General features: G+C 42.9%; 1 protein-coding gene across 7 annotated transcripts in view; it reads right to left on the bottom strand.

Moving 5' to 3' along the window:
• USP6NL (USP6 N-terminal like) overlaps positions 1–22,273 on the bottom strand; it is a 218,382-nt gene that overhangs the window by 77,797 nt on the left and 118,312 nt on the right. For all 7 annotated transcript variants that reach the window (XM_048836606.2, XM_048836611.2, XM_048836608.2 and 4 more), the window contains one exon: positions 5,190–5,229. In XM_048836606.2, coding sequence (XP_048692563.1) covers positions 5,190–5,229 — 40 coding nt within the window. The remainder of the gene's footprint in view (positions 1–5,189; positions 5,230–22,273) is intronic.

The following is a 22,273-nucleotide window of genomic DNA, read 5'->3' as shown; positions in this document are numbered from 1 at the left end:
AACACCTTAGCAACGTAGTTATGCTGACCTAACCCCTGTGTAGACAGCACCATGGGGGTGGGACAGCTTCTCTCACCGTCTCTCGGGGAGGTGGATTAACTATGACGACGGGAGAAGTTCTCCCATCAACATAGTAGCTTCTTCACACACAGCACTACAGCAGTGCAGCTGCGCCACTGTAGGGCTTGTCTTCACACACAGCGATAAGTGTCCTTACAGTTATTTTCCATCTTTAAATTAAATTCCATGATAAAATTCATGAAGTGAACTGGAAAACAACTTGTTTTTAACAGTTATTGTTCTCTTCATCCATCTAGCCTAAGTCTAGAGGCAAGGACAATCCACTTGTATTAGATATCTTATTGTAATTAAACCATGTATACTCCTACTGTTTTGTGTAATAAGATAAAGGCCAACTATTTCAGAAATGCTTTTAAAAGCTGTGTACACAACTGCACACAAAAGCTTAATTTACACATACACACACAAAACTTCTGTACTGTCACACAGGGTTTTGCTAGAAAAAAAAGTTACACTATATTGATAATTGCCCCAGAAGATGTGTGGAACAGCCAAATGCCATGTGTAGGCTGATGATAGCATTGTACTGTGTTAAATAGAAACACACCAGAAATAAGCTCCTGCCAGTCAGAAACCATAATCGTGATTTTATAGCATTTCAGGCCATTATAATAGAGTAGAAACACAATGTGCATAATTTTCTCTGACTCACCTATAAATAATATGGCAAGCTATTGTTAGTTCATAATGTTGGGTATTAAAAAAGGAAGGAAACACTCATGAGATAGCTTTAGAAAAATCTGAATGTGGATGCACAAGAAAAATTTCATTTTTAAATATGCTGATCTGTAATTTCATAAATGACCCCATATCATAAATTGACCCCATGTGGATTTACACTTTAGAACTAAGGTAATAGTTAAGTTCTGATCAGCAGAATTTATGCAGAAATAAAGCAGATGGATATAACTACAGGTCTGAAAACCTAAAAGAAAGTATTAGGAAGTTAAAGGTGTCCATAGAGCGTTTTCCACAATAAAGTGGAAATGAAAAATATGGTCATAGTAAATACATGGATGACCTTATAATGAAACAACAACATTATATCCATTTTCTTGGGTGGTTTAATACCATCAGGTATTAAACTAACAGGGTCGAGTCAGATATTGCTACTTTGCCAGTCTTACTTATCTGACTTTTCACATTGCATTTCATTGCCCTGAGGTTCTTGTGGAGTTTCATGCTGTTGAGGCACCTTTATGAGATTTTGCAGATAGACACTGGCATCTTCAGCTTTTAAAAATATTCTTATTTTCTATCTTGTAACATTTAGCTTAAAAAGGAACTGTAGAAAAACTGCTGACTCCCACATATCTTAGGTCTAGATCATTGCACTCTTTTGTTTTCACAGTGAGGCTGAGAAAATACAGTGATCCCTTATAATAACCCTGTAGCAGAAGTTTTCCAAATTATTTCTCTGGATGTAATTTAGGCTGGGAGGGAAAGGGGGCAAATTGCATACAAGTCTCCAGTAAAGCAAGCCAGGTCTCTGCTCTGGGCAAGTTATTCAGTTAGTTTGTCAGAAAAATAAAATCCCATCTTCTCCCTGAGCCTCTAATGCTGAACTCTTTTCAGTTTTAGGTTAATTCAGGCTTCTTGTCTCCTGGGTCAGTCTATGCTGGTTCTTAAAGCCTTCTCAGTTTGTGTTTTGGACAGTTGTGGGTTGTTGTTTTTTTTAACCTAAGCAATGCGCATTTTCACATCCAACAAGAGTTGCTTGGAATACATGGCTACATCTCAAGAAGCACATTGCAGAGAAGACGGACACTACTGCTTTATCAGGAAATCTACAGTCCATGTAGTAGTCTCTGAAGAAAACCATTGTTCTGTCTTCTGCAGTAGGTTTTAAAGGCTACGTCTACACTAGACACCGCTGCAGCTGGACTTCTGTAAGGTCTCCTGTGTCGCTGCTCTCCCACCTCTAACGAGCAGGGGTAGCTATGTCGGTAGGATAGCATCTTGCACCAACACTGCGCTGTCCACACCGGTGCTTCTATCAGTGTAACTTATGTTGGTCGGGGTGTGTTTTTTTCATACCCATGACTGAAAAGTTTTACCAACAAAAGTGCTAGTGTAGACATAGTCAAACTTGGAAGTATTTTTGCCTCTGGGAATACTAGAGTCAAACTGAAATTGGGAGGGAATCTTATTCCAAGTAAAATAAATAATGGGCTATTGGAAAGGGATGAATCTTAACTGGCAAATATCCATTTTATGACACTCTCTTATTTATTATTAATATTGCAATAGCACCTAGAGTAGAGAGCCTAGGGTAGTGCCTTGGTAGAGACCCCAACCAAGGTCAGGACTTCATCATGCAAGGTGCTGTACAAACACATAGTAAGAACTATTAAAATCGGAAGAGTTTACAGTCTAAACAAACAAGACAGAGCAAGGAAAAACTGACACAGAGTTAGGGTTAAAAGAAAAGGAGTACTTGTGGCACCTTAGAGACTAACCAATTTATTTGAGCATGAGCTTTCGTGAGCTACAGCTCACTTCATCGGATGCATACTGTGGAAACTGCAGAAGACGTTATATACACACAGAGACCATGAAACAATACCTCCTCCCACCCCACTGTCCTGCTGGTAATAGCTTATCTAAAGTGATCATCAAGTTGGGCCATTTCCAGCACAAATCCAGGTTTTCTCACCCTCCACCCCCTCCTCCCCCCCCCCACACACAAACTCACTCTCCTGCTGGTAATAGCCCATCCAAAGTGACCACTCTCTCTACAATGTGCATGATAATCAAGGTGGGCCATTTCCAGCACAAATCCAGGTTCTCTCACCCCCCCCCCCACCCCCATACACACACAAACTCACTCTCCTGCTGTTACCAGCAGGAGAGTGAGTTTGTGTGTGTGGTTTTTGGAGGGGGGTGAGGGAGTGAGAGAACCTGGATTTGTGCAGGAAATGGCCCACCTTGATTATCATACACATTGTGAAGAAAGTGGTCACTTTGGATGGGCTATTGCCAGCAGGAGAGTGAGTTTGTGTGTGGGGGGGGGCCGGAGCGTGAGAGAACCTGGATTTGTGCTGGAAATGGCCCAACCTGATGATCACTTTAGATAAGCTATTACCAGCAGGACAGTGGGGTGGGAGGAGGTATTGTTTCATGGTCTCTGTGTGTATATAACGTCTTCTGCAGTTTCCACAGTATGCATCCGATGAAGTGAGCTGTAGCTCACGAAAGCTCATGCTCAAATAAATTGGTTAGTCTCTAAGGTGCCACAAGTACTCCTTTTCTTTTTGCGAATACAGACTAACACGGCTGTTACTCTGAAAAGAGTTAGGGTTAGACACAGAGAGATGAAGTGATTTGGACATCAGAGACAGAGCCAGTTATAGAACCCAGGTCTTCAGTTCAGTATTCCATCCACTGGACCATGGTGCCTCTCCTAATTTTACATTTTAAAACATTGCATAAATTTGAAGGTGAATTGGTTTATAACATACTTCAATGGTTTCTGGCATTTAAGCATTCACATGACCTATGCAATGAAGTATCAAAAGTAGTTATTGAGCAGTCACACGAACCCCATCCATGTTACACAAAGAAAAGCAATTTAGGCTGTACAGTGGAACATGTATGAAGGACAGGTTGTGACCAAAGGGGAAAGAGTTTCAAATTTAACGGGAAAGAAGTAAAAGACTCCTTATGTAAACTACAAACTGGTCAAAACACCACCAATATTTGCTTCTGGGCATCACACAAGTTCAGAAATGATACAGGAAAAAGCCTGGGCAGGTCCCCACTGCCAGATAAGTTAATTAAAAAACCCTCCATCTTTTCTTTATTATTAGCCGACAATGAACTTACATGCTAATTGCCCTATCAACTACTGTGGTAACAGACATTTCAGAGAACTAAGCGTCACTGACTGGAGTAATGCAAACCGCAGCCTCAGGCCAGCAGAGGTCAGGATATCACCAAAAGTATAACTAGAATACAATGTAATTATAAAAAGTAACTACATTTGCAACTTAACATTGGAAAGTGTACAATTAATATAGTTCCTATGCAAACACTCTGTCTGGGACAGTATTATTAAAACATGGGATATGAGAATTAGACACTATTTTCATAGCATAGCTTAAGGATACTATATATCTCATGCTTAGTTAAGTGAATCAGAGCTTCAAGTATCATATATGACAATGAAAAATAATTGTTAAGTTGTCTAATATTTGAGACCATGAACATTCATAGCCTCACACACAGCTGTGTCCTTCTGATTAAAATGAAGTTAACAATATATGCTCATTATGCTATAAATGCAATGAAACACGCTGTCATGGAAAACAATGCAGTTTCAGGTTGCAGAAACACGCTGTCATGAACCAAGAACCACCTAGCAATGCAAAACAGACAGGGACTCGGGGATTTTTCTTCTCGTCTCATAAGCAGCACTCCTTTCTCTTACTCTCTCACACACACACTGCCCTATACTGATCCCCATCAGCTTCTCTTGGTAGCTCAGCATATTGCAATTTTCCAAAGAGACAGCTTTTAAAGGCTATGAGAATTGCATTTGTTCAAAACACACACTCACCCCCACCTCCATGCACTAGGAGGAGCTGATCTGAGCAGCACAGAGACATTAACTTGAAAAGACAATAGTAAAGGGTATCAATTAACCAAAGGGAACTGAACTAGGGCAAGAGCCAAGCGTAACTTGAAATATTTCATTAACAGAATTGCCTTCTTATTAAGCAGCAGCTCAACATGCAGCCACATTAGGGACTTATGTTTGTCCATAATTCATCCAGGCCAGCAGAGCCTGGGATGTATGTGAAGGCAGCAATGTACAAAAAAATGCAGTGACCTTTTGTGGTTAACCCAAGAGAGGTGTTAACAGTTCCAGAAGGACTTAATGGCATTAAGTCATATATGAACAGAAATGCAGTTCAACCAAAAGTGTGATTTTTAAGAGGAGATTGCCATCCTCTAGCAGATGTGAGAAATGTGTTTCTTTCAATATGAAAGTCCATAGTATGACACTATAGCCCCCAGTTATAAAAAACTTATACATATTATAAAGGACACACTGTCAAGTGTTGACGCTTACTTACAGTTTTAAGAGACGTGAGCATAGGACTTACCCTTTCTATTGCTGCATCATGAAAAGGAAGCTCCTCTGAACTAAAAACCAAGAAAAAGATGTTAGTGCTGCTTAACTGGCACATATTCATTTTTTCATAGGTTCTTACAAGTATGTAGTTACCGAGGTGAATGCAGAAAACCAACTGTTAACGCAAATTACTGCTAGATTTCCAGCAAGCGATCACAACAGCACAGAAGAGCATTGCAAGGGTTTGTACAGTAAGAGAGTCCCAACAATTTTAAAAAGCAAAATACAGATGGCATAAATAGAAAGTAAGCCATCTGAATCAACATGGGTTAACCTAGCTTCAAAAATAGTGTCAAATGCTTATTAGAATACATTAAAAAAAAGTTATTTTCTGCCATGAAAAAAGCCAGTGAAATAGAATTTAAAGTCATTGTCCTACAGGATTTCTAGATGTATACTGTACAGTTTCAAATAAGTTAATGAAATCTTTTCACCCAAATAAATGTTTCTAATGAATAGCTCTGTCTTATAAAGATTAGCTAGTTCCAAAATATGGGCCCAGCAATCCTTAGTCCATTCCATATGGTTTTCAATCAATGCCAGTCCTATTTAGTAAAAATTGTTTGAGTCTACCACTTTCAGCTAAAGGACATGAAGACAGGTTTTTATTTTTTTGTATTTTACTCCGTTTCGTGACAAAGATTGACTCAAACCATCTTTGAGCTAGAGGGAGAAGCTTCAATATTTCAATTACCTAGTAAACTCACTCAGATTGGTGGGAAAAGTGCATGTAGTGCTTTTAGTAGGTATCTAACCTATAAAGAGAATTCTTTCATTTCTCACCCTAATTCGAAAAGGCAGCTTGAAATCATATGAACTCAAACTGAAAATTTACCACCAAGGCCTCTTTCAGGCTTTCTAGGTATATGAAACCCTCAAAAAACACAAGAGCAAAAATAATAAGGTCACTTATGTGCAATTGTACCTGAGAAGAGCTCTGGACTCACAAGCGACACTACCCTTTGAACACATAGGGTAAGAGCTGAGCTGTCATGCCAAAACCCTTAGTGCTTGCAGAGCAACAGACTCAAAAAAGGGGGTCTTTATATGATTCACTATTTTAGACACCACTTATACTGTAAGGAGAAAAGGGACAAAGTTGAAAAGGTACTAATGTTTAAGCTCAATATATCAGAAAACAAATCTATTCTTTTGCCAACCTAGTGGTCTAGGTAGGGGGCCATTACATGCCAGCTCCTCCAAGTTACACAAGGGCTAAAACAGGGGTTCTCAAACTGGGGGGAGAGTCATGAGCCCGGCCAGGTGCAGTGGCTGTCAGCCACAAGTGCCTGTTACATTAAATTAAATTCCTGCTTTCTTAATTTATAAGGGGGTCTCACTCAGAGGCTTGCTGTGTGGAAATGGCCACCGGTACAAAAAGTTTGAGAACCACTGGGCTAAAGGGACCCCTGCCAGAGCCAGAAAGAAATTGCAAAGGTAGTTTAAAGCCTCCTTCCACCTCTTCATTGCTCCTGCAGTCAGCACAGAACTGAAGGAACACAGAGTCCAGCACAATATGATTAAGTGATGTATGGTCACATTCACTTCCTTTAAAAAATGCTGGCATTTAAAATCCGGGGTCTACATTTGAGCTGAATATTGATGAAAAAGAATTACTTTATTATTAGAGCTTGCCCAGGGAAACACCCTCTACAGAATTCCCATGTTTAGGTCACATGGCTTCCAGCACACATACTGGAAACTAACGTGAAAATCCAGACAGTTAATCTTTTGAATAATATACCTACAGTAGAACAATTTGATCAATTAACTTGATAACATTTTAAAGGTATCTGAATGCCTTTCTGAAAAGAAACAGCAAGGTAACAACTTCTAACCTATTGAAAGGCAGCTTGACTATCACACGGCTGACTTGTTACTTTATGTGCACCATTATTCTATCATACAAGTTTTTCTTTATACAGTAAAAGCTGTTTTATCCAGCATACTGGGGGAATGGGGGGTGCCAGTAGGTGAAAAATTCCAATCAACTAAGAGGGAGGAAGTTTGGGTGTGGGAGGGGGCTCAGGGCAGCAGGTTGGGGCACGGGAGAGGATGCGGGGTGCTAGATCTCGGGGGTGCTCACCTCAGGTGACTCCCTGAAAGCAGCGACCTATCCCAGCTGCTCCGAGACGGAGGCCCAGCAGGCAGCTCAGTGCACTGCCTCCAACCACAGGCACCGCCCCCGCAGCTCCCATTGGCTGCAATTGGGAGCTGTGGAGCTGGTGCTCGGGGCGGGGACAGCATGGGGAGCTGCTTGCTGCACCTCTGCCTAGGAGCAGCTGGGACAGGTTGCCACTTGTGGGGAGCTACCAGAGGTGAGTGCCCCCCAGATACAGCACCCTGCCCTGTGCCCCAACCCGCTGCCCCGCACCCTGTCCTGCACCCAAACTCCCTCCCAGAGCCCACGCTCTGCACCCCTTCCCACAGCCCAACCCCCTGCCAGCCCCGCACCAACTGGACTATAAACTGGAATACCCATGAAGATAAGGAATGACATTTTATGGAGCTTTCTAGTGGTGAAGTGCTGGATAAAACAACTTTTACTGTATATCAATTAAACCATATTAAAGTAGCCCTCAATTATACTCAATATCACCTAAAATTAAACTACCTTGAATAAAATTTGTAATAAATAAATACAACTTCACTCAAAAAGAAGTGTTTTCAGGTCTTCAATCACCACCTTCATTTTCCCCAAGTGACAACTCTCAAGTGTCTTGTTCAGCTGCTGGCACCATCTGCCTGCACCCGGAGATCTGGCTTCATTTGTGTTGTATGAATATACAGTAGCTGCATTCCGCATGACCTTATGGATTACGCAAGCAACTAGTTCCAAACACACAAGAGATGCCTTTTCTCAATGCCAAGGCATATCAAAATCAGCAGCAAACAGGACAGTGTTCTAAAGTCTCCATATTTCTATGCATCTCATATAAGACACACAGCTATTAAACCAAGCTAGTCTGGTTTGGCAGCTTAACTTTTTAGTTGTGGTTTGTTTTGGACACTAGTTTACTATGTACTGCATGTGTTCTACACTGTCCTACCTCAGTCTAGCACACCGACTAACTCTAATTTTGGCTCCACCTATAGAAATACAGCAACTGACTTACAAGGGAACTGCAATATGTAAACTTTATACAGAACTGCAGTGCTTATCCACACAAAGGAAGACAGTCAGCTGGGTCTGCTGAGTAGACGCAAGAAGGCTCCTTTCTCTTGTGAGGTGTGTGTGTGTGTCTCTCTCTCTTCTCTTTACAATAGATTAGTTTAGATCAGAGGTCCCTCAACTGTGAGGCACGCCCTTAGAAGAGGTGGGGAGGAATGTCCGGCGGGGAGTGCAGCAGGCATGGGCCAACCCCCATAGGGGTCAGGGAGGGAGTGCCACCCAGCCCCTCCCTGCACCCAGCCCCACTCTGGTCCCAACCCCAGTCATGTCCCTGACTCCTGGCCCTGTCCCCAGCCTCAGCACAGCTCTGCTCCTGGCCCCATACCAGCCCCCAGCCTTTGCCACTGCTCTGTTCCCAGCCCGGGGCTGAGGCCGGGAGACGCACCTAGCCGTGGGCCCGGCTGCCGGTCTCCACTGCGGCCTGGCTGCGGCCCCGCTCCTGCCCCCAGCCGTGGCCCCAGCCTCGGCCGCCGGTCTCCACTGCAGCCCGGCTGCGGCCCTGCTCCTGCCCCCAGCCGTGGCCCCAGCCTCGGCCCCCTTAGCCTCGTCCGCTTTCCTCTCCTCCCTCCCGCTCCCCGGAGCCACGGCCCCGCTCCAGGCCGCAGCCTGGGGGAGGGAGGATGCAACCCTCAAAAGTTTGGGGACCGCTAGTTTAGATAAACTGATGAACAAATTAAAACTTAGTCCTTTAATGATGGGCTTGAACAATAATATACCTAGCACCTTGATAGCACATTAGAACATGGAAGCTCTGTACAAATACTAAAAAATCCTCATGACCACTCTCTGAGATATTATTCCCATTTGACAGATGGGAAACTGAAGTAGAGACATTGAATGACTTGCCTAAGGCTTCAAAGTGAATCAGTGGATTGGAACTCAGGACTTCATAGCCGCTGGTCCTACATTCAAGTCCACTACATCACACTGCCCATGCACATATACCAACACAAAAGTCTATCACTAAAGGGTTGGAGAAAGGCACACAGCTGATGAGCTCCCTCATCCCCTAGGATATTAAATAAAAATCAGTGAACTCCCCTTTTCTCAATATGTTTTGTAAGTAATGGGGCTAATAAACTTCAATATAAGAAGCCACTTGTTAGGATCAGAGATAAGGAAATAGTGGTCATAACTGAACCTAATTTTATTATTACCTTCTTTTTTGCATACCAATTTGTGGCTTTTTTGTCTTTCAAAGCTGCTTAAAGTTGTATTCTTCTATTTTTAGATCAGAGCACACTGTCCAGTAATAATGTGAATTTCTAAATTAAATATTATCCTCCATCTATTTTCTACCTTGTGAAAACAACTTTAAATAGTTAAAGTAATATGGATATGGGGAATATGGAGAGGGGGGGAAAGAGTATCAGGCTTTAATATAAACACCTTCAAGACATGCTACTTGATATTCAAAGAGGGAACCAGGGACAAAATCTTTAGCCATGACAAATTTAACACACATCTAGAATAAGGATTTAATAGCAGCAAAAGCTTAAGTCTTTTATTCTCTGTAAAAAGGATCCACCAAATTGCACTGTACAGCCAGCTTAAATGGGCAGAAATTAAAGGTCATTACACCTGGATATATTTTTTGTCCAAACATACATAAAGAGAAGGGCGTGGTGTACTGATCTAGGCATAAGACTGGGATCCAGGAACTCCAGAGCTCTAATCTTGGCTCTGACACAGACTTGCTCTGTAGCAATGGCCAAGTCACTTATTCCCATCTACAGAATTGGAATACTACCACCTCCCTGCCTCATAGAAACATTGAGGATTAGTTCATCTTTGCAGAGTGTGCACATGAAAAATACTATATCACACCAAAGAAACCATATTTATTTTTGAGCAATACAAAAGTTTTGCTGGCAAATGCATATTTCTATTAGGTTTGAAGTGATGAATGAAATTAGATCTTTCATAGAATCATAGAATATCAGGGTTGGAAGGGACCCCAGAAGGTCATCTAGTCCAACCCCCTGCTCGAAGCAGGACCAATTCCCAGTTAAATCATCCCAGCCAGGGCTTTGTCAAGCCTGACCTTAAAAACCTCTAAGGAAGGAGATTCTACCACCTCCCTAGGTAACGCATTCCAGTGTTTCACCACCCTCTTAGTGAAAAAGTTTTTCCTAATATCCAATCTAAACCTCCCCCACTGCAACTTGAGACCATTACTCCTCGTTCTGTCATCTGCTACCATTGAGAACAGTCTAGAGCCATCCTCTTTGGAACCCCCTTTCAGGTATTTGAAAGCAGCTATCAAATCCCCCCTCATTCTTCTCTTCTGCAGGCTAAACAATCCCAGCTCCCTCAGCCTCTCCTCATAAGTCATGTGTTCTAGACCCCTAATCATTTTTGTTGCCCTTCGCTGGACTCTCTCCAATTTATCCACATCCTTCTTGTAGTGTGGGGCCCAAAACTGGACACAGTACTCCAGATGAGGCCTCACCAATGTCGAATAGAGGGGAACGATCACGTCCCTCAATCTGCTCGCTATGCCCCTACTTATACATCCCAAAATGCCATTGGCCTTCTTGGCAACAAGGGCACACTGCTGACTCATATCCAGCTTCTCGTCCACTGTCACCCCTAGGTCCTTTTCTGCAGAACTGCTGCCTAGCCATTCGGTCCCTAGTCTGTAGCGGTGCATTGGATTCTTCCATCCTAAGTGCAGGACCCTGCACTTATCCTTATTGAACCTCATCAGATTTCTTTTGGCCCAATCCTCCAATTTGTCTAGGTCCTTTTGTATCCTATCCCTCCCCTCCAGCGTATCTACCACTCCTCCCAGTTTAGTATCATCCGCAAATTTGCTGAGAGTGCAATCCACACCATCCTCCAGATCATTTATGAAGATATTGAACAAAACCGGCCCCAGGACCGACCCTTGGGGCACTCCACTTGATACCGGCTGCCAACTAGACATGGAGCCATTGATCACTACCCGTTGAGCCCGACAATCTAGCCAGCTTTCTACCCACCTTATAGTGCATTCATCCAGCCCATACTTCCTTAACTTGCTGACAAGAATACTGTGGGAGACCGTGTCAAAAGTTTTGCTAAAGTCAAGAAACAATACATCCACTGCTTTCCCTTCATCCACAGAACCAGTAATCTCATCATAAAAGGCAATTAGATTAGTCAGGCATGACCTTCCCTTGGTGAATCCATGCTGGCTGTTTCGGATCACTTTCCTCTCATGTAAGTGCTTCAGGATTGATTCTTTGAGGACCTGCTCCATGATTTTTCCAGGGACTGAGGTGAGGCTGACTGGCCTGTAGTTCCCTGGATCATCCTCCTTCCCTTTTTTAAAGATTGGCACTACATTAGCCTTTTTCCAGTCATCCGGGACTTCCCCCATTCGCCACGAGTTTTCAAAGATAATGGCCAATGGCTCTGCAATCACAGCCGCCAATTCCTTCAGCACTCTCGGATGCAACTCATCCAGCACCATGGACTTGTGCACGTCCAGCTTTTCTAAATAGTCCCTAACCACCTCTATCTCCACAAAGGGCTGGCCATCTCTTCCCCATTTTGTGATGCCCAGCACAGCAGTCTGGGAGCTGACCTTGTTAGTGAAAACAGAGGCAAAAAAGAATTTCAATTTATTATGGCCTGTAAGGGGCTGGTGCAGGGTTTCATACATCTTTCAAAATACAGAGACTCTCACATTACTCATAAGTTGTCTAATATAAAATTGTTTGCATATTTTATAACACTTTACAACATTATAACCACAGATATATGTGTTTGGCCATTATTACAATAAGCTGCATATAGTAATTAGCAAGCTCCCGTGCCAGTGAAATAAGTCAAAAAAGCTGCTGTCTCAAAACAAAAGGAAAGAGTATGAATTCTTAGACTATAACTGAATACAACCTACTGCCTCTCTTTAGGGCAGTGACCCAACACTCTCACAAGTCTTGGGAGACAGGCCAGTCCTTGCCTACAGACAGCCCCGCAACCTGAAGCAAATACTCACCAACAACCACATACCACACAACAGAACCACTAACCCAGGAACTTATCCTTGCAACAAAGCCCGTTGCCAATTGTGCCCACATATCTATTCAGGGGACACCATCACAGGGCCTAATAACATCAGCCACACTATCAGAGGCTCGTTCACCTGCACATCTACCAATGTGATATATGCCATCATGTGCCAGCAATGCCCCTCTGCCATGTACATTGGTCAAACTGGACAGTCTCTACGTAAAAGAATAAATGGACACAAATCAGATGTCAAGAATTATAACATTCATAAACCAGTCGGAGAACACTTCAATCTCTCTGGTCACGCAATCACAGACATGAAGGTCGCTATCTTAAAACAAAAAAACTTCAAATCCAGACTCCAGCGAGAAACTGCTGAATTGGAATTCATTTGCAAATTGGATACTATTAATTTAGGCTTAAATAGAGACTGGGAGTGGCTAAGTCATTATGCAAGGTAGCCTGTTTCCTCTTGTTTTTTCCTACCCCCCCCCCCAGATGTTCTGGTTTAACTTGGATTTAAACTTGGAGAGTGGTCAGTTTAGATGAGCTATTACCAGCAGGAGAGTGAGTTTGTGTGTGTATGGGGGTGGGGGGGATGTGAGAAAACCTGGATTTATGCAGGAAATAGCCCGACTTGATTATGTAAAGAGTTGTCACTTTGGATGGGCCAGCACCAGCAGGAGAGTGAATTTGTGTGGGGGGGGTGGAGGGTGAGAAAACCTGGATTTGTGCTGGAAATGGCCCACCTGATGATCACTTTAGATAAGCTATTACCAGCAGGACAGTGGGGTGGGAGGAGGTATTGTTTCATATTCTCTGTGTATATATAAAGTCTGCTGCAGTTTCCACGGTATACATCTGATGAAGTGAGCTGTAGCTCACGAAAGCTCATGCTCAAATAAATTGGTTAGTCTCTAAGGTGCTACAAGTACTCCTTTTCTTTTTGCCTCTCTCTAGCAAACTCATATACAGCTCCACTGTTACAGTTTAAAGCACAATGTAAACAATATAATTGTATATATTTTTATTAATAAATAATAATCATAATAATACAGTAGACTTCACCCCATTCAGTCATCAGGTTTGTTTGATCTTCCAAATTCAAAGTTGTTTTTTTAACCCTAAAGGGCCAAATTCACCACTGGCACAGGCCAGTACACAATTTGGCTCAAGGTATTGTGACAGAGTTCCTCATCTGCCTTGGTGGGCCCTGTGCTTATTGGTGGATTTGCTTGCCTCAGAGATTCACGGCAGCTCACAGTTTGGCCACTTTTGCTAGTGGCTCAAACCTGCCGTTCACTCAGCTAACCTAATCACTGACCAGCATGGGGAAAAGGAAGGAGAACAATCCCAGTAGTCTCTGCTGATCCACCTAGTGTGTCGGGGGACAGGCCAGGGACCTTCCCCTCTGGTGGAACCCACAGTCCAGGTCAACTCCTCTGGTATCCAATGTGGGGGGACAGGAGGAACCCAGGCCCACCCTCTACTCTGGGTTCCAGTCCAGGGCCCTATGGATCACAGCTGTCTACCATGCTTCCTGTAACAGCTGTGTGACAGCTGCAACTCCCTGGGCTACTTCCCCCTGGCCTCCTTCCAACACCTTCTCTATCCTCACCACAGGACCTTCCTCCTGATGCCAGATAGCGTTTGTACTCCATAGTCCTCCAACAGCATGCCCTCTCAGTTCCCACTCCTTGAGTGCCCCTCACAGACTGAAGTGAAGTCCTTTTTAAACCAGCTAGGCTGGTGCCCTGATTACCCTGCTTGTCTTAATAGATTCTAGCAGCTTCTTAATTGGCTCCAGGTGTCCTAATTAGCCTGCCTGCCTTAATTGGTTCCAGCAAATTCCTGATTGTTCTGGAACCACCCCTGTTACTTTACCAAGGGAAAAGGGACCTGCTTAATCAGTGTAGCTGTTGCACCGTGTTTGCTGTATGAGTGCACTGCACCAAATCAATACTAAAGGAATTGGCTTTAAAAATGTAATGAACATTTTGAATACTCCAATTTAGGAATAAAATTGTAGTAATAATTGGATTTATATATCATCTTTCATTCTGAAGGATCCCAAAGCTCTTTATAAACTTCACTGATATATAGCATACTGAAATGCAGTCATGTCTGGGAGAGAGGGCTACAGCCAGGCCAAATAGCACACAGTGTGGAGGTAGGGGAACGCTGGCTGGGAACGCTGGCCAGGAACACCAGATCACATCTTTACTTGTACCTAAGTTGCTATAGGGTCTTCAGTGTCCATGCATGGTCGACAAGATCCTGGTTTTTTAGACTGTTTCTGAAAGACCTTCTGTGTATGGTACATAGTTTATCTGTTTTAGAAATATGAAGGACTGAATTTATTCTCTCAGGATTCAACTTGATGGTTCTAGGGAGTATAGGCATTTCAAAACTGATGTTTAGACCACTAACCATCCCTCCAGATTGAGATAGGGAATGCTTAAATAGGGAACGCTGAAAATCAAAGTTCTAAACTACAGAAAAGGAGGACATATCTATTTCCAAAAGACATACTGTGACAGGGTTGGGCCAGATGGCTACAGGAGAGTGATAGAAGGCCCCAATCCCACTCAGATCCTTCACACCAGGAAGGCTAGGCTCCAATGCAGAGGGAATGGAGGGTGGGTTGTGGGTTTGCATCATATCTCCAAGAACGACAGTTACAGTAAGTAACTGTTTCTTCTGCTTCGAGTTGATGGTCCCTCGACCAAATATTTGAATACCTCGGCACCTCAGGTAAGCGGCCACTGGCACTATGCACTTTGTGAACTCTTGCGGCTGATGAGAGACCAAATGGCAGCGCTGTGAATTGGAAAAGGCACTGGCCCAGCACAAAAAGGAGGAAGCACCTGTGCCCTGGGAAAATGGAAATATGCGTCCCTCAAGTTGAGGGTGGTGTACCACCTCCAGGATGGGAATAATGGAGGCCAGAGAGACCATGCAAAACTAACTTCTTGAGAGACTTGTTGAGGTGGCACAGGTCCAGAATGGGTCTGAGGCCCCCTTTTGCTTTTGGGATTAGGAAATAGTGGGAGTAGAAACCTTTCCCCTTCAAGTCTGGAGGGACCTCCCTTACCGCCCCCAGCCGTAGGAGGTTCTCGACCTCTTGAACAAGGAGTTGCTCGTGAGAAGAGTCCCTGAAGAGGGATGGGGAAAGGGGGTGGTAGGGAGGGGTGGCCACGAACTGCAGGGTACAGACCGAAGATTTTATGTCAAGCACCCAATGGTCTGAGGTCAGCCATGACCAGGCCGACCAAAAGGGGCGCAGGCTATTGAGGAAAGAGCAGGGGGGTGGATCCTGGGAAGTGACAGGGGCACATCCTCAAAATGCCAGCTTCTGGCTTTCTTGGCCTCTAGAAGAACCAGGCTGGGCAGAGGAATGAGAAGATGAAGGGTAATGCCATTTAAATCCTTTGTCTCTGTCCTTCTTCCTGTAGGAACTAGACCAGGAGACGCCCCAGGACCTCAATGGAGGTGGGGCATAGAACAACTTTCTAGCCTGCTGAGGGGTGCGTAGGTCCAACGAACGATGGGTGGCATGGTAGTATTAAGGCCGTGAAGCCGTGCATCAGTCAGCTCCGAAAAGAGCCCTGCTCCTTCAAACGGGAGGTCCTGAAGGCTAGTCTGCATCTCCTGGGACAGTCGGGAGGATTGTAACCAGGAGCTGTGCCTCGTGACCAACACAGAGGCGACTACCCTGACCGACGAGTCCGTAGCATCCCAGGCCATCTGGAGGGCGCCTCTCAGGTGTCCTGTGCCTTGTAGGTGGAAACCTTGGCATCAGGGACCTGTCTCTTCTAACCGGGGACCGAGGCTGCGGTGATGTGGTCCGGGGATCGGGGACACTCCACTGCTTTAGAGGGTGGTCCCATAACTGGCTTGCCCGTAGATGCAGGGGCCTTAGCCAGGTCCATCACATGGCTTGGCCTCTGCGGTGCCGGACAACCTACTTGGCTGCTGGGCCCGCTTTGAGCACAGATGACCCTGCTAAGGGCCGGGACCCCCCCGCCACTCTCAGGAGTCAGAGGTGAGTCCCTGGCTGGGAAGGGGAACAGTGCCAGGCGTGGAGTCCAATCAAGAGGGTTCCGAGGTAGGACGAAGCACAGCCTTCATGGAGGGCCCTCAAGCAGATATCCCGCTCCTTTTGAGTTCGAGGGTGAACGTTTTTGTAGATCCTGCACTTGTCCTTTCTGTGGAACTCCCCCAAATATTTTAAACAGCTCTCGTGGGGGTCACTAATGGGACTCTAACTACTAGTCTAACACTTAACTTAATGGTCCAAGTATCTATCAACCGAAAATAAAGGAGACAGAACAATGGACTGTAAGAACTGCTAACACTCTTGCAATGGAAGACAAGGCGCTCTGACTAACCGTCATGGGCAGTAAGAAGGAACTGAGAGGCCGTAGGGTCAGTGGTGCCTGGTATACTAAAGCATGAGCATGGCATTACAGCCGACCCTATAGATACTGCAAAGGCAAAAATCTCTGATGACTGTGCACGTGAGTGCACACACACCTACAATGGAATCGACATGACCAAGCACTCGAAGAACAACATTAACCTTTTGGACTGAAATTTTGAGGTCTGTGCAGAGACCTAGAGCAGAAGGTTCAATTCTGATCCTCACATTAACAAAAAGAATGACAAAGTGAGGGATTTCACAAGCAACCAATATGATCATGAAGTAAAATTTCAGAGAGCTAAATATGCACAGATTTGATAAGAGATTAGAAGCAGCAGCAATGTAAGTCTGCAAATATTTGATGGATGGAAAAACAAAGGTGGGAAATTGAGTTATTTAGTGTGGTATATGAGGGTAAAACTAGCATAAATATGATAAAAAAAATTAAATATATGAGGAAAAACATCCTTAGACTGAGCTATATATTGGGCTGTGGTATACCTAGCCAAAGAGAAAAAGCAGAATTTCCAATATTTAGGACTTTTACATCACGGCTGGACAAAATATTAGTAATTATACCTTAGGGAAAAATGCCTGCATCATCAGACATATTGACTAAGTTATCTAATAGAATCAAAAAGGTAAAAGAGAAAAAGATCTATGACACACAAAAGTCGTCAAAAGAGTGATACTTAGTATAAAAATACTATGATATTTAGCAGTAGGATATATTCTTGTTTTGTGTATGCAAACATGTCACCCTTTCCTAATAGCTTTCAAACCGATGTCCTATAATGTGAAATGAGCCAATAACAAAATATTCTAGAGCTGCTGATCTCCATTAAAGAATTAACTGACATTGTCATACATAAGGTAACTAAAACTACTAGTATAAATCAGAGTTTATCATATCAAATCTTACATGGGATGAGTTTTGATATTTATCACTGCATTAAATTATTGTAAACAGAATGTGTCAGAAAATAAAAACAGACCTTTAAAATGAACCAGAAGATACCAATTACTTTTACAAATAGGAATAAAACAATGCATTAATTTTACATTTGTTCAGCCCCATCTTTAAATTGTTCTACCCTTATATAGAGTACATCTAAATGTTAATTTTGTTTGTGTTTCTTTCCCACACACACACACCATTATTTTAAGTCCAGTGCTGAGCTCAGAACAAAAACCAAGATATCCTTTTGTATAACAAAACTAATTTGGAGGCGGGTAAGGAGGTAGCTTTGTGGATGTTTATGGAGAATGCCTCCCAAATAAGTAATGGGTAACATGGGTCAGTGCTGTGCATATCCACCTTTAAGTCCCTCCTCAAAACTCTTTGTTGCCATGACGCTACACAAAACTTGACAACAGTTAGACTGCTGGTGTGTATGACCAATGCTTATCAGCAATATGGCTTTGTACTATCCTGTCTGTATCCATCTGCTGTCTCAGACTTTATGTAATGAGTGAAGAAATGGTACACAAAGTTATTGAGGATACCATAAGAAGAAAACATAAGGAAAATCCATCCTGAGACACAGATTTTCCTTCTCACTTAAGGTAGGCAGATAACTAGGGCCCTACCAAATTCACGGCCATGAAAAACATGTCACAGACCATGGAATCTCGTCTCCCCACCCATGAAATTTGGTATTTTGTGTGCTTTTACCCTATACTATACAGGTTTCGTTGGGGAAGGGGGGGGGGGGGGACCAACATTTCTCAAATTAGGGGTCCTGACCAAAAAGGAAGTTGCAGGCGGGTCACAAGGTTATTTTAAGGGGTCACGGTATTGCCACCCTTACTTCTGTGCTGACTTGAGTGCTGGGCGGCATACCATACCATGCTACCCCTACTTTTGCACTGTTGCTGGCAGTGGCTCTGCCTTCAGAGCTGGGCTCCTGGCCAGAAGCCGTCACTCTCCAGCTGCTCAGCTCTGAAGGCAGTGCCGCCACCAGCAGCAGCGCAGAAGTAAGAGTAGCCGTACCGCAACCCCCCCTCCCAATAACATTGCGACCTCTCCCACAACTCCTTTTTGGGTCAGTACCCCTACAATTACAACACCAGGAAGTTTCAGATTTAAATAGCTGAAATCGTGAAATTTACCCCCTTTTAAAATCTGATGACCGTCAAATTGACCAAAATGGACTGTGAATTTGGTAGGCCCTACAGATAACAGTAGAAAGAGGTGGAACAATGTCCTGAATGCTATCCTTCTGATCCTGAAGGAACTGGACATAGAGATACTAGCTACCATCCACAAGACGGTTAGGAACAGACTCAAACTTGACAAAGAAGGTGCTTTTGGAGGGGCAATAGTGACCATTAAAGAATTTTCCAAAGTAGCCAGAACTAGAATTCACCTTGCAGCACCCATTTCTCACCACCTTTCAGTCTACAACAAAATGCTGATTTCAGAAATGGGTGCAATACTACTGCAAAGGAAAGATGTGTGCCATATGCATTCAGAATCTTCAAACACAGAAGCTTAAAACAATTGTTTATTAAAAGGAAAGGATGTGTGATGCAGCTGTCATTCTATAAGAATGTAGATGTACAGATCAAAGCTCATCCTCCATTTTGGAAAGCAGGGTCCTGTACTACAAGAGGCATGGCTGAAGTTTACAGCATGTGCACTATTGCTATGTTATGCAATATTTAAATAAAAATAATTGGTTGTTAAAATACAAAGTTATCCATATCCTAACACCATCATCACATCCAGAGGTTTGCACAATTTGAAAATGCCCTGAGTGACATTATTCTGCATACTCCAGAGTTCAGAATTCAGTCAGACTTGCTGCTTAATTTTAAAACAGGAATGATAATAATTAAGAAAAAATGATACAGATGGTTTCGTGACCTGAAGCTTGTACATCTTCAAGAGTATTTGTATATTATACTGTTAGTTATGTTTTGTAATCCTTCTAAAATATGCAATAAAAATATTTTTTTTAAAAACTGCTGAATGCCTTTGAAATCACCAAAAATATCTTTTCTTGTATTAGTAAAATGAATCTTGAAATTTATTTTGACTTTCCATTACTAACCTAAGAAAAAAACTTCCACTATGCTCATTTTAAAAAAAGCTTGACTGCACAATAGGTTATAAAGGCCAAAAGGTTAATTGGAGCTGAATTTGCTTTTTAACAGCACTTCCCCTACAATTTCACCAGTGCTGATTAGCAATGCATAATTTCAGAGAGTAGAATCAATCTAGGGAAATGCATCACATATTATAAGGCAGAATTCATGGTACACTATGTAAGGTTGTGTTACAACTTTGATAATAATTCCCTATTCTCAGGAGTAAAAAAAAAACTTCGTAAGAAAATAAAATCTCTGCCAGTCAAACTGCCATATACAAGGCCTCAAAGAGAATTTACAAAAATAAATTAAAAATTAAGTTTTGAACTCTAAATTTGTTTGAGGGTCTGCCTGAGGCGGAGATTACTCGGATCTCCCAAGAGAAGTGGGAGTCAAGTCACTATCTTGACTGACAGGCCTTGACCCTTCCTCACATGCAGATGAGAAGGAGGAAAACCCTGACAGAAAGCCTGGATGCGAGGCAGAAATACCAGTAATGTAACAAGATTTGAATTCATAATTAATCTTTGTAAAGAACAAACATTTCACTGATATTTTTTAATACACAGGCACAATTTGGTGCCACTTGAGTTCATTAATGCCTGGCTGGGCCCAGGAATTGAAGGATATTGGTTATGCCTCACCATAAACTATGGCTTTATCACATTTTCCAAAAACCTTACTTAATGTTAATACAGCTTTCCTAGTACACCAAGTTAATACAGCTTTGGTGTATGGGTTTTTCTATTTATTTCTACCTCCAAGATCAATTAAAGTTACAGTACTTCCATTTTTAATATTACTCAATGCAAAGCTGCAGCAGCCTGGTTTTCATCTTCAATTTATATTCTCCTGTAAATCTCTACTACTTTTATATGCCTCACTATAACACACAAAACATGTTTGACATCCAAATTCAAGTCAGTGAGACCAGCTGCATGAATAAGGGTTTGCAGGACCCAGATCCATGACTGCTTTTGGAAGCCATGGTGTTATTCTGAGCTATGTAGAAGTGATCTTGGGAATGTATAAATGATGGAGCGATGGTATTAAAAGGAACTAATGTTTTAGGGACTAAAGACAATATTCCAACAAGGCCAATGCATAAATAAACTGAAATGAAAAGAAGAAGAAAAAAACCAACATTATGCTTATCAAATGTTTCCTACTAACATTACATAGCTAGATTAAAAAAAAAATCAATGCCTTCATTTGGAGGCATTTAATGGAGTATCTAACAGTTCTTGATTGAAATCCATTTTTTTGCTTCATTATTTTCATTTTTGCCGCCTGCTGCAAAAATGCATTAGGCAACTAATAAAAATTCAACACACATAAAGAATACAGTTTGATGGGGAAAAAAATGGGTACACATCAGTCTCTTAGTGAGAGAAAAAGTACTGATCTCTGCTGCCTGATGTATGCCCCAGGCAAAGCAATAATCTCCAGCATTAGCAAACAATTCTGAAACATGTTCAGTATTTTAACAGACTCTTAGAATAAAGAGAATAAAACTATGAGCCAAAAGCTCAGCTGTTGTAAACTGGTGCAGCTCCACTGAAATCAATACTTGAACTAAATAAAGCTGCCTCAGTTTACAAAAGCTGAGAATCTGGTCCAAGGACCTAAATTTCAATGTTCCAATACCAAATGATAGACTTCTAATTTTAAAAAAAGTTTGTACAAATGTGCACTTTCCAGAATCAGCCCCAAACAATGCTTGACTCCAACACCTTGGTGCTACTTGCAGTCATGGGCGGCAGGTACTGAAGGCCAGGGTAGGCTAAGCCTCCCCTAACCCATGCTGTGGCCCTGCCCTCAGTCCCCCTCTCCCATGAAGCCAGCAACCTGGAGCTCAGGGCTCGGGCCAGCTTGGGCTGGGACTCCTCCGGCCATGGGGCACTCGGGGCTCTGGTCATGGCAAGAGGGGGGTTTGGGGCTCCAGCAGGTGGGGGCGGGGCCTTGGGCAGAAGGGGCAGGGCCAGGGGGTTAGCCTCCCCAAGGGGGGAGTTCACCCGCCACCCATGCTTGCAGAACAAATATAGTGGTCTCTGCCCTGCAGCGTTATACTCCAATTTCAGACACGACAATGGATGACAGCAACAAAGTGAGAGATGGGGTGAGGAAAAAAACAAGTTAAGGGACGCTTAAAGCAGGTAAGATTAAGTTTATTATTACTTGTCTTGATAGTTTTCTTTTTAAAAACTGTAAATTGATAGAGAAATCTTCATATTGTTACAGTATATTTTTGACCAACAGATTTTGAGAGTCAAGTCTTGACCAATATCTATCCCAGAATTCCAAGTAGTTGTTGCCTTTGGCAGCTCTCTTAAAAAAAAAAATACTACACATCCTTCACAGATGATAG

This window comes from Caretta caretta, chromosome 1, assembly GCF_965140235.1.
Source record: "Caretta caretta isolate rCarCar2 chromosome 1, rCarCar1.hap1, whole genome shotgun sequence".
Classification (NCBI taxonomy): domain Eukaryota; kingdom Metazoa; phylum Chordata; order Testudines; family Cheloniidae; genus Caretta; species Caretta caretta.
Note: the sequence above shows the minus strand (reverse complement) of the source record. Positions and strands in the feature narration are given on the sequence as shown.